Here is a 14,333-nt window from a genome sequence, read left to right as displayed (position 1 = left end):
GGCTGTGCTTATGATTATTTTCATTATTGATTAATGAGTCTTTTCCCAAGTATTGATTTTCAAAGTCTTTGGTGACAATCTTTAAATGCCTTGTTGCCAGATGAAGAATCTGAAATCATAGAGATTAATTTTTCTTATTTATTAGAATAGTTGTGTCAGGTGTAAAAGGATCATAAAGCTATGGATTTATTTTTAAATTTGATATAAATCACATTCAATCAAATTTTATCAATCACTATCACATTTCAATCAATCAAATTGTATTTGTCTATCCCATATTCACAGTAGGAGGATTTAATGCATTCTTGTGTTGTGAAGACAAATAAACAAGCCAGCATCTCAAACCATGTATGAATGAAGATGTAATTGCCACCAGATTTCAGGGGAGCCGAGTTTAAGTGAGCACACGTTGGTGATTAAATACCAGTTCAGTGAAGCATGGTGTGAGGGTTTATAGAGGTTGAGAAGTTCATGAAAAGACCTTTTCCAAAAACAATCGCTGCTGATCATTAATCGCTGAAATATTCTCGTCTCTTTGTGGTGGTTTGTGGTTTGGATAATTATATGGGAGGTCAATGACTTCGTTAGAAATGAAATGATCACTGAGGAACACTTTCTGTGACCTCGGCTGAGTATTACTCTTTACTGCGGTTTTAATAATCCATACTCCTTGTGCCGTTACAGCAGCTCAAATATGATCCAGGAAATAGACAAATAATGTTTGTAAGAAAGAGGATTTCTGTGATAAGTAAATGTATTTAAGGTTTAGGGTTAGATGATAAATGAAGTTATGCTGTTAGTTTGTTTATAGTAGAATAAGTGTCACTTTTGGGTGATGTGTTTGCTGGAGTGTGTTTCTCTGTATGTGCTGTTTGGTTCACATTGCCAAAGCAACATTAATCTAAAAATGGAAGGGTTTCACAGTATGTATGTTTCATCATAGACTGTTCAGTAAATATCAAAAGAGAAGCGTCTCAATCTCCCTCTGGTGCAGCATCTGGGATGTTTCAACTTCATTTCTGGATAGCGGGAGGAAGCGGAGACACATGCTCATTTTTATATACGTACTTGGTTGTCTATCAACTTAACTTAACCAACTGGTAGCATTAAATTAGACTTAATTATTACTGGTCAACAATTAATGTTTCAATATATTCCCCAAAGTGATGCCACAGTCTTACTCTATTTAATTTGTATTTTCTTATGAATAAAGTTTAATTGTTGCTGCATGAAAGTTTATCCGCTCAGGCCACAACAAACACAGAGAGATGGGTCTGCAGAGTGAAAACACAGTTATATAATTGATCCTGATCCGACAAAAATGCAGCCTTTATTTGTTTTGCGTTGCAGATATCGCAGAATGCGAGACTCTTAATCTCCTCTAGATTTGGCGCCAATCTCCTCGCAGCACATCTGTAAAGAGAATTAAGAGCCACCAAAGGTCAGACACAACTGTGGGGCCATCAAGGGATTTTAAAGAGGGACATTTGTTCCAGACTAATGACATTACATAAAATCCTGCTGCATATTATCAAATCTCTTAATGCACTCTCATTAAAGACTTTAAATGAAATGCTGCGGAAGCTAAAGGCATGTGCCATGTTATCATGTAGGCAGATATTGCAAAAAATTCACTAACAAATATAGTTATCAGTATGCACATGTGTTTGGGGTATATGGAAAATACAAGCAAGTAGAAGATGTGATAAAAGTACAAGAAAGTATAAAAGAGGAGTGTTGCAAGATGGGCAATGATGTATCACACCCAAAGGCTTATATTATTATATTTTGGGAAAAATGATTGTACACCAGTTATATCTCAGAAAACAATAATATATAAACAACATTTTTTATAAAACACGTTTAGCTGGAGAATTTCACACTGTCGACATATTTTGCCACGTGAAAGAAACATGGTTTGATCTGAATTGCTGCCTGTGTCTCCTACATCCTTTGCCAGTGTGCCATGGGCAATTGTTATCGTTTGTCTGGTGACCCATACCTTTGCAGCAGTGTTCTACTTTAGAAAACATGACTGTAATCTTGGCATTACAAAAGCTCTGTGGTCTTGTCAGATTAAACTTTTTTATCATTTTAGGTGTTAGGAGTATCCAGGGGGTTGTTTTACACAAGACACAGTAGTTTCACTAGTGCTCCCCTCTTGCCCTCTTCCTCCAAATGTGCTCCAGGTTCTGGGAGAAAGGCTGTAAATCACACCAATGTGCTCACGCGCCAGAGCCGTGCATGCTGTTACCATGCAGCTGATCAGAAAGCTGCAGTGCCAGCAGGTTTTCAGCTTACATGCCTCTTGTTTGGGTCAAGTGCATCAAGGGATGTGAGCGAGGGGCGAGGAGCTGTGTGTTTCAGCTCTACAGAAACCAACCGGATGTCGGAGAACGTTTGAATTCTCACAACCTGTAGATGAGCTCAGCAGTCGGCATAGTGTTGTTTTTTTCCCCCCTCTTGGCCGGGCCTGCAGTTTGAAGCGCTTCTCGTCCCCCTCCCCTGAGCCCAGGATGGGAGGCTGCTCTGCATTTGGCTCAAGCTGCACAGTGAAAAGGCAAGGCTGCGTACTGCAGGAGAGGCTGAGGCTGCCGAACCAGGCACTCACAATGGAGCTCCGAGGGAGGGGGAGGGGAGACGGCTGCAGCGGGGCTGGGAGCAGGAATGGAGGGAGTGAGGGAGGGAGGGAGGGAGGGACAAAAGGGAGAGCAGGGAAGAGGGAAACTGCAGGCTCTCGTTCAGTGTTGTCGGATAGATGGAGGAACAGAGGCGTTGTGTTGTTGTGTTATGTTGTGGCATGCAGTCGTGACGCACGCTAAAAAGGCTGACAGAGGGAGGAAGAGAGATGAGAGGGGAGAAGGCAAAGACGGAAACGACCAGGAAAACAACCAGACTGGTGTGTGTAGTAGACATCTGGACGGGCACATTGTGCTCTATCATTCCTCCTCCCTTGCTTTGGCAGTCAACCTTTAATGCAGACATATAACATTTCCTACAGAACTCAACCTAAAGTATTTGTTCCTCCACAGAACAAGGATTACAGTAGCTCAGCAACTGTGGAGAGGTATTACGATCAGGCAAACAAAAAAGAAGTGAAAGACTTTATTTGGTTTTCCATTTGGAGAATTTTGTCTAAATGTCAAGCATAAAGAAGAAATATTGAAAATAAAACCAAAGGGTGGAAAATATCAAACTAAGGGCTCTTTCCCACTTGCCTGGTTTGGTTGTCTTGTCAGTCTAGTTCAAACCAAAAGAACAGGTGTGATAGGTGCCTCGGACCAATTCAGACTTTTGGATCAATTGCGGGAAGTTGAGACAGAATACTACAGTAGAAGAAGAAGAAGAAGAAGAAGAATGAGAAGAAGAAGAAGAAGAAGAAGAAGAAGAAGAAGAAGAAGAAGAAGAAGAAGAAGAAGACGAAGAAGAAGAAGAAGAAGAAGAAGAAGAAGAAGAAGAAGCAGTTGGCAGGATTTCAGCGGTCTTCACCTCTAAAGACTTTGTTGGATAGACCAGGGCATTCATTTGGTGCATTCAAACTAATGTTGATTACAATGCCTGAAGTTGCTGGTGGGAATAGCATATGATTTCTGACTGATTCATTAAATTTATCCTTTTGAAAAGAAAGACCAAGTCATTGTGAACTAACAACAAATCATCAAACTAACACCCGTCTCCAAACCAATCTTGAAAATTCTGGTTTAATTCTAGATATTTTATTGTTTAGATGCAACATCAAGACTTTTCAGATTTAGTTCAACTTAATTCTCAACCTTTCAAATTTATTTTCAAAACGCTAAATGGACTTCTATTTCTTAGTTTTGTCTTATGCCTGGACCCAATATGTTTGGTTTAACTGCCATGTGCTCTAGGCTCATAAAATGCATATCAGTATTATATAATTATATAACCATTATCAATTATTTCACTGCTTCCGTAACATTATTGCAAAATGTTGACTTATTATTTTCAAGTGAAACAAAATATTAACTTTTCCCTCTGACGTATTACATCACTGTGTCTTCTAGTAAAACCACTTCTGCGATCACACCCACTTTCAGCAGATCAGATATTGGCCCGACGTGTCACCTGGCGGCTCTTCCACTCGTAATGAAAAGGACTCTCTCAAGACACACGGGAAATAACTCATGTCCTGTCCTTTATTAATAGTGGGTCGTGTTTTAACCTCGACACGAGGAAAAGCCTGATGAATGAGATCACACTCATGTTGCTCTCCAGCTGACAAAGCTCTCTGCTTGGCCCCTCAGCCTTTCACGGCAGATATTACAAATACAGTAGATTGCATAATAATCATCGTAGAAAGACTGCTTGCTACATTTACCTGCACCAAATGTTTTCCTTTTTTTCGACGTCACAGTGTTTCTGCCGTTCACACTCACAGAGTCAGGACTTTGGTAGGGAGCACCTGGCATACTAAAATATTTACGTGGGTGGTTTGCATTTTATTGAGGGTCTGTCGCTTCGGTTGTCGGCAGGTACGTCCTGGGGGATCTTGCCTGTAATCGGGGAAAACAATGGACCCTGTCCCAAAACTGAAATGCCTTTCGAGTTGTGGTCTGGCCAAGCTAATTCTCTGTCGGGGCTCGGCCATTTTTACAGATTATTTTTAAACCCGAGGTGATGTCTGCTGTGCATGCTCCCACAGTATCCTCACTGTTGCACTCAAAAGAAATTAATGGAGGTCAAGGAGGTCATTTTTTTCAAATGTGTCTGATTTGTTATTTAAGTTGATCAGCTGGATTACACAAGAATGACCTAACTAAGGGAAGTGGATGAGCTGGTGAAGAATCCAGGTTTCTCAAGCATTAACAACCAATAACTCAATAATAATTATTTTTTCAAGCTATAATATCTTCATCATTATGTAAACAGACATATGAATGTTGCATGAGTTTGTACAAATGGGTGCAGTTTACCAGTCCCCCTCTGCCTTTTATTCTTTTAGGATTAAGATGGACGTGTGGGGCTGCTTGGCCTTTGCGGAGGTGTGCGCTCTACTGAGTGCCACTCAAATTATATTACCTGCTATGAAAGTTCAAAATTCTGCTGTGGAAAAAGCACCGTCGCTGACACATGCACTTAAAGGAAAATATAAGGAAAATGTCCTCCTGTTAAAAAAAAGATTAAAAAAAAACAAAGGTCGTCGGTGCCAGAGAACTATTACAACCCATTGTTACCTTTTATTGCTGGACGACCTCTAGCCGGAGCAGCGGGGGGCCGGGGTGGATGGTTGGGTCTCGGTCAAAACAAAGAAATTGAAAAATAAAGTTGTTCTTCTCCTGTGTGAAACCAATTATCAACATTTCCTTCAATCCTCGATTAAAAAACAGAATCCGTGATCATTTCCTAAACCTAAACCTTTGACTGTTTGACAACCGAAATCTCATGTTTGTCATTTTTAACACAGTCATGGACGTCATTGTGGTAATTGTGGTTTGGACATGTTGGCCGTAGCTGCTGTTGATCATAACAAATCTCCAGAATCTAAGAACAAGTATCTGCTCATTTGAATAATAATTTAGATAGATAGATAGATAGATAGATAGATTACTTTATTCATCCCCGAAGGGAAATTAAGTCGTCATAGCAGCCGGTACATTTGAATAGAATAAAATAGAATAGAATAGAATAAAATAAAATAAAATAAAATAAAATAAAATAAAATAAAATAAAATAAAATAAAATAAAATAGAATAAAATAAAATAAAATAAAATAAAATAAAATATAAAGGCACCTATCACACAAGCCTCTTTGCTATAAATCCACATTCACATCATAATCATTCCCTAGTTACGTGCAGCTATAGGCAGAGACATCTTTAACGTCAGCCTCTGAGCCCATGGTTTGCATCTCGGCTTCCAGGCGAGAGTAGAAAACTGGTAAAACAGAACAACTAAAGAATTTTGGAGACTGAGTGCCAGGATAGAGAGTTCCTGCTGCATGATGGGACCCTGCCTACCCAGTATGCAGAGTGATCATTGCTCTGCCTGAGGCGCTGTTGTGCTCATGGGGGTGGATGTAACAGAAAGCCCAGGATCCACATAACAAGTACCAGCTAAAATTGCAGAGCACAGACCCACCCACACACACACACACACACGGAAACACACGGAAACACACGGACACCCACAGACAGTTGCATAATTCAGCATCAGTATGGTCAGCACTGGAGATTAATGGTCGGCTAATCAGTAATATGCATTAGCCCATAATTAGATAGATTAAAACATCCTCTCAGTGTTTTCTTCTCTGTCCATTTCATTCTTGTAGTTTCTTTTGTTTTCTTAATTACATTTGTTCTATCAGCGCAAATTATCACTTCTTTTGTAATTGTTCTGCAGATATGTGTCTGTGAATGTGCGCGTTTGAGAGAAAGGTGCTGAGACGCAGTGTTGTGCGCTTTCAGATTTCATCTAAAATCACTCAGTTTCTCATGTCACATTTCACAGCTGATTCTGTTATCTTTCAATCTGGGCCCTATGTTTATAAATGCGGGGGCGTAAATGACACAAAATGTCCACAAAAATTACGTCATTTGGGCAATAAAAGGCTCAAATTGTTATTCTGGTGTCTGGCAAAAAATTGCAATGAGAAGTTTGCCTTATTTCAACAGTAATTATATGTTGCTGTGGTGTGAGCTTGATTGAACCGTGATTACTCGGCTCTAACTGGTCTGCCAGGAAATTGTTTCTACACAGGCTCTAAATTGTCCCTTAAACTGGTTTGAATTTGCAATCAATATCTCAACAGCCGCCGCTTCCTAAACTCTGATGCAGCAGCTTGAAATACTCCTGAGCAAAGCTTCAAGAGCAGCAAACAGGAGGGAGAACTGTTTTCAATATCGTGGTTTATGTTCTTATCTTGCAAAAGTTGCGAAATATGAACACTGCCACTAGGCGGTGGTCTAGTGGCAGAAACTTGGACTATGGGCAGAGAAGGTCTCTGGTTCGACTCCACGGAGAGACAACAAAAGACGAACCTGGATTGATCTGTCCAAAAATCCAAGAGTCTCCCTACCCTGTCTAGTGCCCCTGAGCAAGGCACCTTACTCCCCCAACATCTGCTCCCCGAGCACCGTACATGGTCGCTCACTGCTCTGTGTGTCCTGCACCAGATGGGTAAAAAGCAGAGATTAAATTTCCCTACCTGCATGAGTGTGCCTCTGCATGTCTGTCCATGTGTTTGGGACTAATAAATGGATCTTAATGGATCTTAATCCCTGATTACCTTTCTTTCACCAGATCAAGCAGCACTGTTGTTAGTAAAGGCAACGTCACACAGTGTCGGGATCAGTTCACAACAAATGTCCTGGCACAATCTCTTTTCTAATGTATTTTCACTTTTGAGTTGGGATGGAAATTCTCAGTATCCGATTCCCAACCAAAGTGTGTCTGTAACCGAATCTCAGTGCAGAGATTCCATCTCTGTGAGATTTGGCTGCTTTTAATAAATAAAAACCTTTTTGCATAAACATTTGTCAGTACTAGAAGTAAGGTTTCAAAAATGTCCTGTTTAAATATTGGTATTCAGGCACTGTTGCACTGACGTCAAAGGAAGTGGAGTCAGTTGATCAACAGTTTTAATGTGATGCTGCATCAAGAGCATTCACCACAGTCACTTTAGTTTGTATAGTTTATAACAGCTAAAGGATCCTCACCTCACACACTCACACTAACTTTGAGTCCACGATAGTTTGTATTGCAGAGCGAAGGACATGTTCACAGCAGGAATGTGGTTAGATCATGTCCATATCTGTTATTTGTGGTTCCTTTACACTGTCTTTATCACTAATTAATATGGATTATGATTTATTGTCGTGCACAATAGCATCCAATGGGATTGAAAATCTCTTTTATCCCATCCTGGCCCTACACTTCAAGCTTCCTGTTTTTTTCTTCTGCTTGTCAGAGTGATCTATGGGTGTTTTAAGTACTGGTGCTGAGTGTAGAGTCTCAGCTTCAAGCGGAACAGCATTTCAACCACGATCACTATCAGCACAATCTGGTCAGAGGGTTGAACAAACAAGCACAGAATCGCTGTCGCATAATAAGACTTGTCACTCGTATCCACTTTTTATTTATTTGTCCCCCTTTTGACTCTGTGAATTTGACCAAATATTGGTTTAAATCCATATTTATGACTTCCCACATTTCTTATTTTGATGCTTATCTGTTGATCCTGCAGTGAAAAGGCTCATTCCATCAGGAAACATGGCTCAGTTATAATTCAACAGGATATCCGTGCAGAAGTTCTGGTTGATTCTGCTGAGAACTAAAGAGAAAAACACGTTTTAACCACTGTTACCAAATGTAGCACTGAATGGAAGCTACTGCTCCCCCTCACAGCCTGGTATCAGATTCACAGAGGATCCAGGTGGTGTTTGAATTATTACAGCATAAATGCTGCTGCAAGACAAACGTCTCGGCCATTCGAGAGGTTTTAATATCTAATGTACACAGATGGCTAAAGATTAGAGCATAGCACACATGGCCAGCCAGAGGTGGGCCGCTCGATTCGGCGTTGAATTGTTGGATTAACCGCAAATATTGTGCAGGTTAATGTGGTGCCTCTGGTTTGAGTCATGGGACACATACAGAAACGATTCTCAAGGGAATACGGCTGATGTATGGACCACGTGCAGAAATCCCGTCTGAAAACACTGTCTCCTTGTTACCGTCGACTTCCCTGTTCATTTGATCTGATTCTTAATTCATCAGGCAGACCTCCTCTCAGCCGTCCCTCTCTTTACTACTACAATGTTATGGCTCATGCAAACGCAGCCCACTCACAGTACGAATGTCCACCATCACTTTGTGCTGTCACTCTGCATGGGTCTAAAGTAAAAAGGTCGGGCCTAAAATAGGTCAATCCGGGAGTCTTTTACCTTTGTGTCCTTCATCTCTTATTTAAAGCCGCCCTGCTTCCTTTGGGCATGGCAGGGACACTGAAGCTTTAACCGTGGCATCATTAAATCATTGCTGGAGCTAAAGGCTGGTGTCCAGGAAGTCATACATGTTCACCCTGAGAGCACTCTACATCCTTTGTGTAAGGGACATCGTTACCACAGTCCCATTCAAAAAAAAAAAAGTCCGGCTATTTTAATGCCACGTGTTATTTTATTCAGAAGACATGATCATTAGCACATCGGGGGCTACAGTACCTGGAAAAGCACTGGAGTCAGAGGCACTGTGGGCGAGAGCTGCAGCTTGGCTTTCAGCTTGATGCGGGAAGCCTCTGTCGTTCTCTCCTTCTTCTTCCTTCCTTCGCAGAGTTTTGAACTGATCAACACAAAAAAAGCTCCAGAAAATGAGCAAACTGAAATTAAACCAAGTTAATCTATTAGCTGCTCCCTCACAGCGAAAGCAGTCATTTGCCAAAAAATGGCTACACCGCTTTTTATGCAAATGGCATCTCTAATAGACTCTTTGAAAGTTTGTTTTTATGTATGACAGCGATAGTAAAATATAAGCTGTTAAAATTGAGTTCATTGTCTCTGCAGTCTCGAAATAAACTCATATGTCCCTTGAAGGTCAGAGAGGTTAGGAATTCATTGTCACAGCAATAAAGTGGGAGTGCAGTTTAGTGAAATGTTTATTATGTTGGTTTATTGCTGTTTAATTTTTATTTGGATTTGTGATGATAAGATTGAATAAATCATAACTGTGCAAGTTCTAAAACTCATATTTCTTTGATTACCATGAATAGTCACTAAACACTTAAAACGTAAATATACACTGGTTTAAAAGCTCACAGGTTTTTAAAAGCTTGATTGAGATATATTGTCATTAGCTGCAGATAGCGGCTGGTTAGCTTAGCATACGTTTGGACCCAGATTCACTTGCACCTCTAAAGCCCACAAGTTAATTAGATAAACTATAACATGTAGGAATGTATAGAAAAGATGGACGACATAACCAAAAGTGTCTCGATTGGCACCTGGTCATAAACCACACCTCCTCCATGAAAGTGGACGGGACATGGACCAAACAAACATTTTGGGTAGTTCTTATCACACTTATCCACTAAGTTTGGTTTTAATTAGTTATTTGATGCTACAAGAACAAACATTAACAGACAGACTTTATCAAAGAAGAAAAAAGTTAAAATATAAAACTTCTTGCATATACAAGGGAGTGCGAAGACAAGAAATGTTCATCTTGCAAATTTTATATTTCACTCCTAATGATTTGTGTGGTCACTTCAGTTCCCATCATACCCAATGAAAAAAAGTTGCAGCTCATCTAGTGTTACTTCCTGTTACTGAAGCTGACGCCACACACACACACACACACTCCCTCTCTGATTCCCACTCTCCTCTGTTTGTCTTCCAGGTATTTATGAGCAGACATTTCTTATATAACTGCAGCGAACCAATCCTGGATGTGAAGATAGCCTTTTGTCAGGTGTGTGTTCCTTACAGGTAAAAAAGGTACAGTATACATTCCCTTACGTTTCCCCTTCATTGCTCTGTATTCTGTGTTGTAATATACACTGTTGTGCACGCCTTTTTTTAAACATCAGCAAAATGAGCTTAAGACAAAAAGGAACATAATCCTGTTAAATGTTTTATTGCAAAAAGGTTTCCACTGGGGAGGAAACGCTGGGGTGTAAATATATCAAGGAAAATTTTATCTAGACTATAGCAAAGCTAAAAATATTCCAGTTAGACCTTGTTTTCCATTTAGCTGTAACTGAGATCCCTGCACAGGACAAAAAGGCCAAGTGTCTTCCTTTAATCGCCCATCTCCTCTTGAGATGTGGTGGCGTAAATGTGAATCTCCCGCGGGGAAGTCGTTTCTCAAAGTCTGCAGTCTACATCACAGGCCTGGGTGGGAGGACTGTGTGTTTTGCTACAGGCTAACGCTACAGGCTACTTCAACGTACCCAGAACTTATTAAGTCAATTTGCAGGAGTTGTGTGCGCCAGACATGCACGTGGAGCTGGACATTTCACAGCCACCGCTGCTACCGCCGGCTGCACAGTAGAAGCAACTTCACTGCCATATATTTAAGTAGATTACATAACATATATTCAATTTGTGGGAGCCCGTGGCCTTCAGTCACACACAGTGATATTACTCTGTTTGTTTGGTCTGTTAGCTGTGTTGTAATCACCCAGTCTGTAATTAAGTGATATTTTTGTTGTGTCATCATTTGTGCCACTCCTCCCTTCTCTGCCCTTTAATGTATGAATATCGAGTTAAGAGAGTAAAGACATTAGTGGCATGAATGACACTACATGGCTTTAAAATACTTTATATTTCTGCATGCAAAGAACTGTGTAAACTCAACAGTACTACTCGCGTTTAAAGTGTGTCCAGTCAGTAGAGTGACACCTCCGCCAAGGCCCCAGAGTCCACTTCTCACCTCTTTAAATTTAAACTTTGTTTGTTTTTTGGTTATCCTGCCGAAAAACAGATAAAGTAGAAAACGTGAAATGTGGAGGTATATAAGATAACATTTACTTTTTGAATGTTACACGTAACCTGTTACAGATGTGCACTCTGGAAAATTTGGTCTGGACATTTTCCTAACTTTTAGCTATGACGAAGGCAGCAGGAGATTATCCAGGTTAGACGCCTGTTTACAGCACGTTGACCCTTATCTGCATCTTCACTGGTGTCTTCAAAATAAATGGAACGTCATTTTTAAAGAAATTTAGATTTTTTTTTTCTTCAGTTTTTTGTTTGTGGCTATTTAGAAAAGTCATCAACCCTCTCACTCGCTCCGAATGTCCAGAGGTTTTCCTGCTGTATTCCCATACGGGCTCACTCGAAAATTTTACGGATAATTTCCAGAGCGACTGTCTCGGACACTAACGTTCTTACTTTACATTCCATTTGGAAGGTTTCAGGAAAATGTCCAGGCCTCAGCCACTTTATTTTAAGAGTTGTTGATGTTCTCACGGATGCTTTCTCACTTTTCCAGGTCAGCAAACACATAAATAACCCCCATCGTGTTTATTTCCTCTGTTGTTTGCCTTCTGCAGGGTTTTGGAAAACAAGTGGATGTGTCATATATTGCCAAGCATTACAACATGAGCAAAAGCAAAGTGGATAACCAGTTCTACAGTGTGGAAGTGGGAGACTCCACCTTCACAGTTTTAAAACGTTACCAGAATTTAAAGCCCATCGGCTCCGGGGCTCAGGGAATTGTCTGGTAAGTACTGCAACCCTGCATTTCCTTTATGTCCTGTTTAATATCATATTAGGCTATTTGAATTGTTTTTTTATGTTGTCTTTAATGCATGATTATCGCATTTAGCTGTTAGTCGTTTCTCTAATTGCTTGTAGTTTATTGCTGTGGGGGATAATTAGTGGAGGTGAAACGCGGCTCGTTGTTTTTCAGCATGGAGCGAAGGAGTGTTAAATAGATTGACTTAATTACAGGAAACCATGTGACGTTTCCATGATTAATGCTGTTGATTCGGCAGTGGGGAAATCAGGTTTTCTGTTCTCTGGTGTGGTTTCATCATAACATTTGAAAGCACCGGGGAAAGCCATGTGACTCAGCTCCACAGAAACCGTGAGCTGAGCAAAGTGGCAAACGGATAGATCGGCTCAACAGTGAAGACTGAAAAGGTCGTGGATGTAGAAACAATTCATTGGGCTTTAATCTTGTAAGGTTATACAAGTGCAGGTTCCCCCAGAAGGTCTTTTAAAAACAGCCAATCAATGTAAATCAAGGGAATTATCTTTCAATCTTAGACAAATGACTTATTTTATCATAAGTCATGTGTTAATGGGAATATAGGCATAATTAACATGCTTAAAAACTGATTAGGGTCTAGCTGTATCACAAAGTCATTAAATAATAATATATTTGTTACACCAAAACAAAGTATGGAAAATGTCAGCACACATTTGAAAATGAAAGATAAGATATACACATTTGTATTAATCCCTATGGGGGAAATTTAGGTATTATAGCTCAAGAATAAACACAGGTGAAATAGAATAAAAAGAGAATAAATTTGAATAAAATGGACTTTTATAAGAATATATATATATTACAGTAGGAGTAGGACCTCCCCAAGTGATGGAAACAATCTCCAATGTGGCACAGAAGTAAGTCACAAGTAGCATATATTAAAAAAACGTACAGGAAACAAAGAAATTCATAAAAATAATAAAGAATGGATTACTATAGTGTCACTGTTTCCAGTATTCACACAAATAATTAAAAGTTATATCAATAGTACAGAGGCCAGAAGTAACCATAAAAAATTATATTAGTCCTTTCTGTGATACTTCTTGCTGTATATGTAAAGTGTCTGGCCTTTCATAACATTTGAATTGATTGGGTTGATATCCTCTCGGGCACGACACGCTGATGACACATCTGTTGTTCAGGATGTGGACGTGTCGGCCATAGCGGCCCAACAGGATGGGGACTGAAGTGAACACCTAATCCCGATTGCAGGGAGTTGGTATTCGTTGTAATTCATCTCACGCCTGCCCTGTCAGAACGCAGTGGAACCGCTGCCAAGGCTCCACTCGAAGGACCGTGTCCTCCACTCTTTGTCAAACGGATCTATAAGTTATATTCATGTTAATGCCGTGTCACTGGGGCGATATACGCTTCCCCGGAGACCCTCCCTGGGATGAGGCAAGTTAATTGCAAGTGTCTCTTATATAGTGTTTGAAGATTCACTGGCTCTCCCCGCCGCAGACCCCCCCCCCCCCCCCCCCTGCCCTTCACTTGTCCCGTTTCGTTGTCCTTCGTTGGCGTCCCGTGCCCTCGGCGCTTCTCCCCTTCCGCCACGAAGCGATTTTGTGCACGTGCAAAGGAGCCTGGGTGCTGCCCTAACTGCTAATGCTGGGGCCGTGCCCGTTTGAAGGATACTGTCGAGATGGATGGCAGAGAGACGGTGCAGATCCAATTTAACCTGCCCTGGTGTGTGTCGCTTGGCTCCCTGCACAGCTGTCATCTGGTGTGTCACGTGGTCAACTGAAAACTGGTATAATGTCTCTCTGACTATAGACATAAAGCAACAAATAACAAACAATGTGATGGAAAGAATGGATTCATGATGATAGAACTATTATGATTCGTGATTTGCTTAAAATTCATGATCTGCAGCATAATTCCTGGATGATTAAATCCCATCTATTGAAACACGTATTAATTATACAACAGGCATACATGCAGGGTTTGATACAGAACATTATCTTTAACAATCTAAGCTCTGCTGTTCCTAAGCGATCAACCCTGCCTCTGTGAAGCCTGACAACACGGTAGCGAGGGGGAAAACCTGCAACACTGCTGCAGCTGAATCTCTGCGCCGCCCACAGACGTCCCAATCTTCGCAC

At 40.6% G+C, this 14,333-nt stretch overlaps 1 protein-coding gene across 6 annotated transcripts in view; it reads left to right on the top strand.

Moving 5' to 3' along the window:
- Window positions 1–14,333, top strand: part of mapk10 (mitogen-activated protein kinase 10) — a 32,960-nt gene that overhangs the window by 2,344 nt on the left and 16,283 nt on the right. For 5 of the 6 annotated variants that reach the window (XM_062413239.1, XM_062413234.1, XM_062413236.1 and 2 more), the window contains exons 2-3: window positions 10,354–10,425; window positions 12,011–12,180. In XM_062413239.1, the coding sequence (XP_062269223.1) occupies window positions 10,354–10,425; window positions 12,011–12,180 (242 nt within the window). Of the gene's footprint in view, window positions 1–10,353; window positions 10,452–12,010; window positions 12,181–14,333 lie in introns of all 6 variants that reach the window. The other variant, XM_062413235.1, reaches the window with a different exon arrangement.

This window comes from Platichthys flesus, chromosome 19 (genome assembly GCF_949316205.1).
Source record: "Platichthys flesus chromosome 19, fPlaFle2.1, whole genome shotgun sequence".
NCBI lineage: Eukaryota > Metazoa > Chordata > Actinopteri > Pleuronectiformes > Pleuronectidae > Platichthys > Platichthys flesus.
Note: the sequence above shows the minus strand (reverse complement) of the source record. Positions and strands in the feature narration are given on the sequence as shown.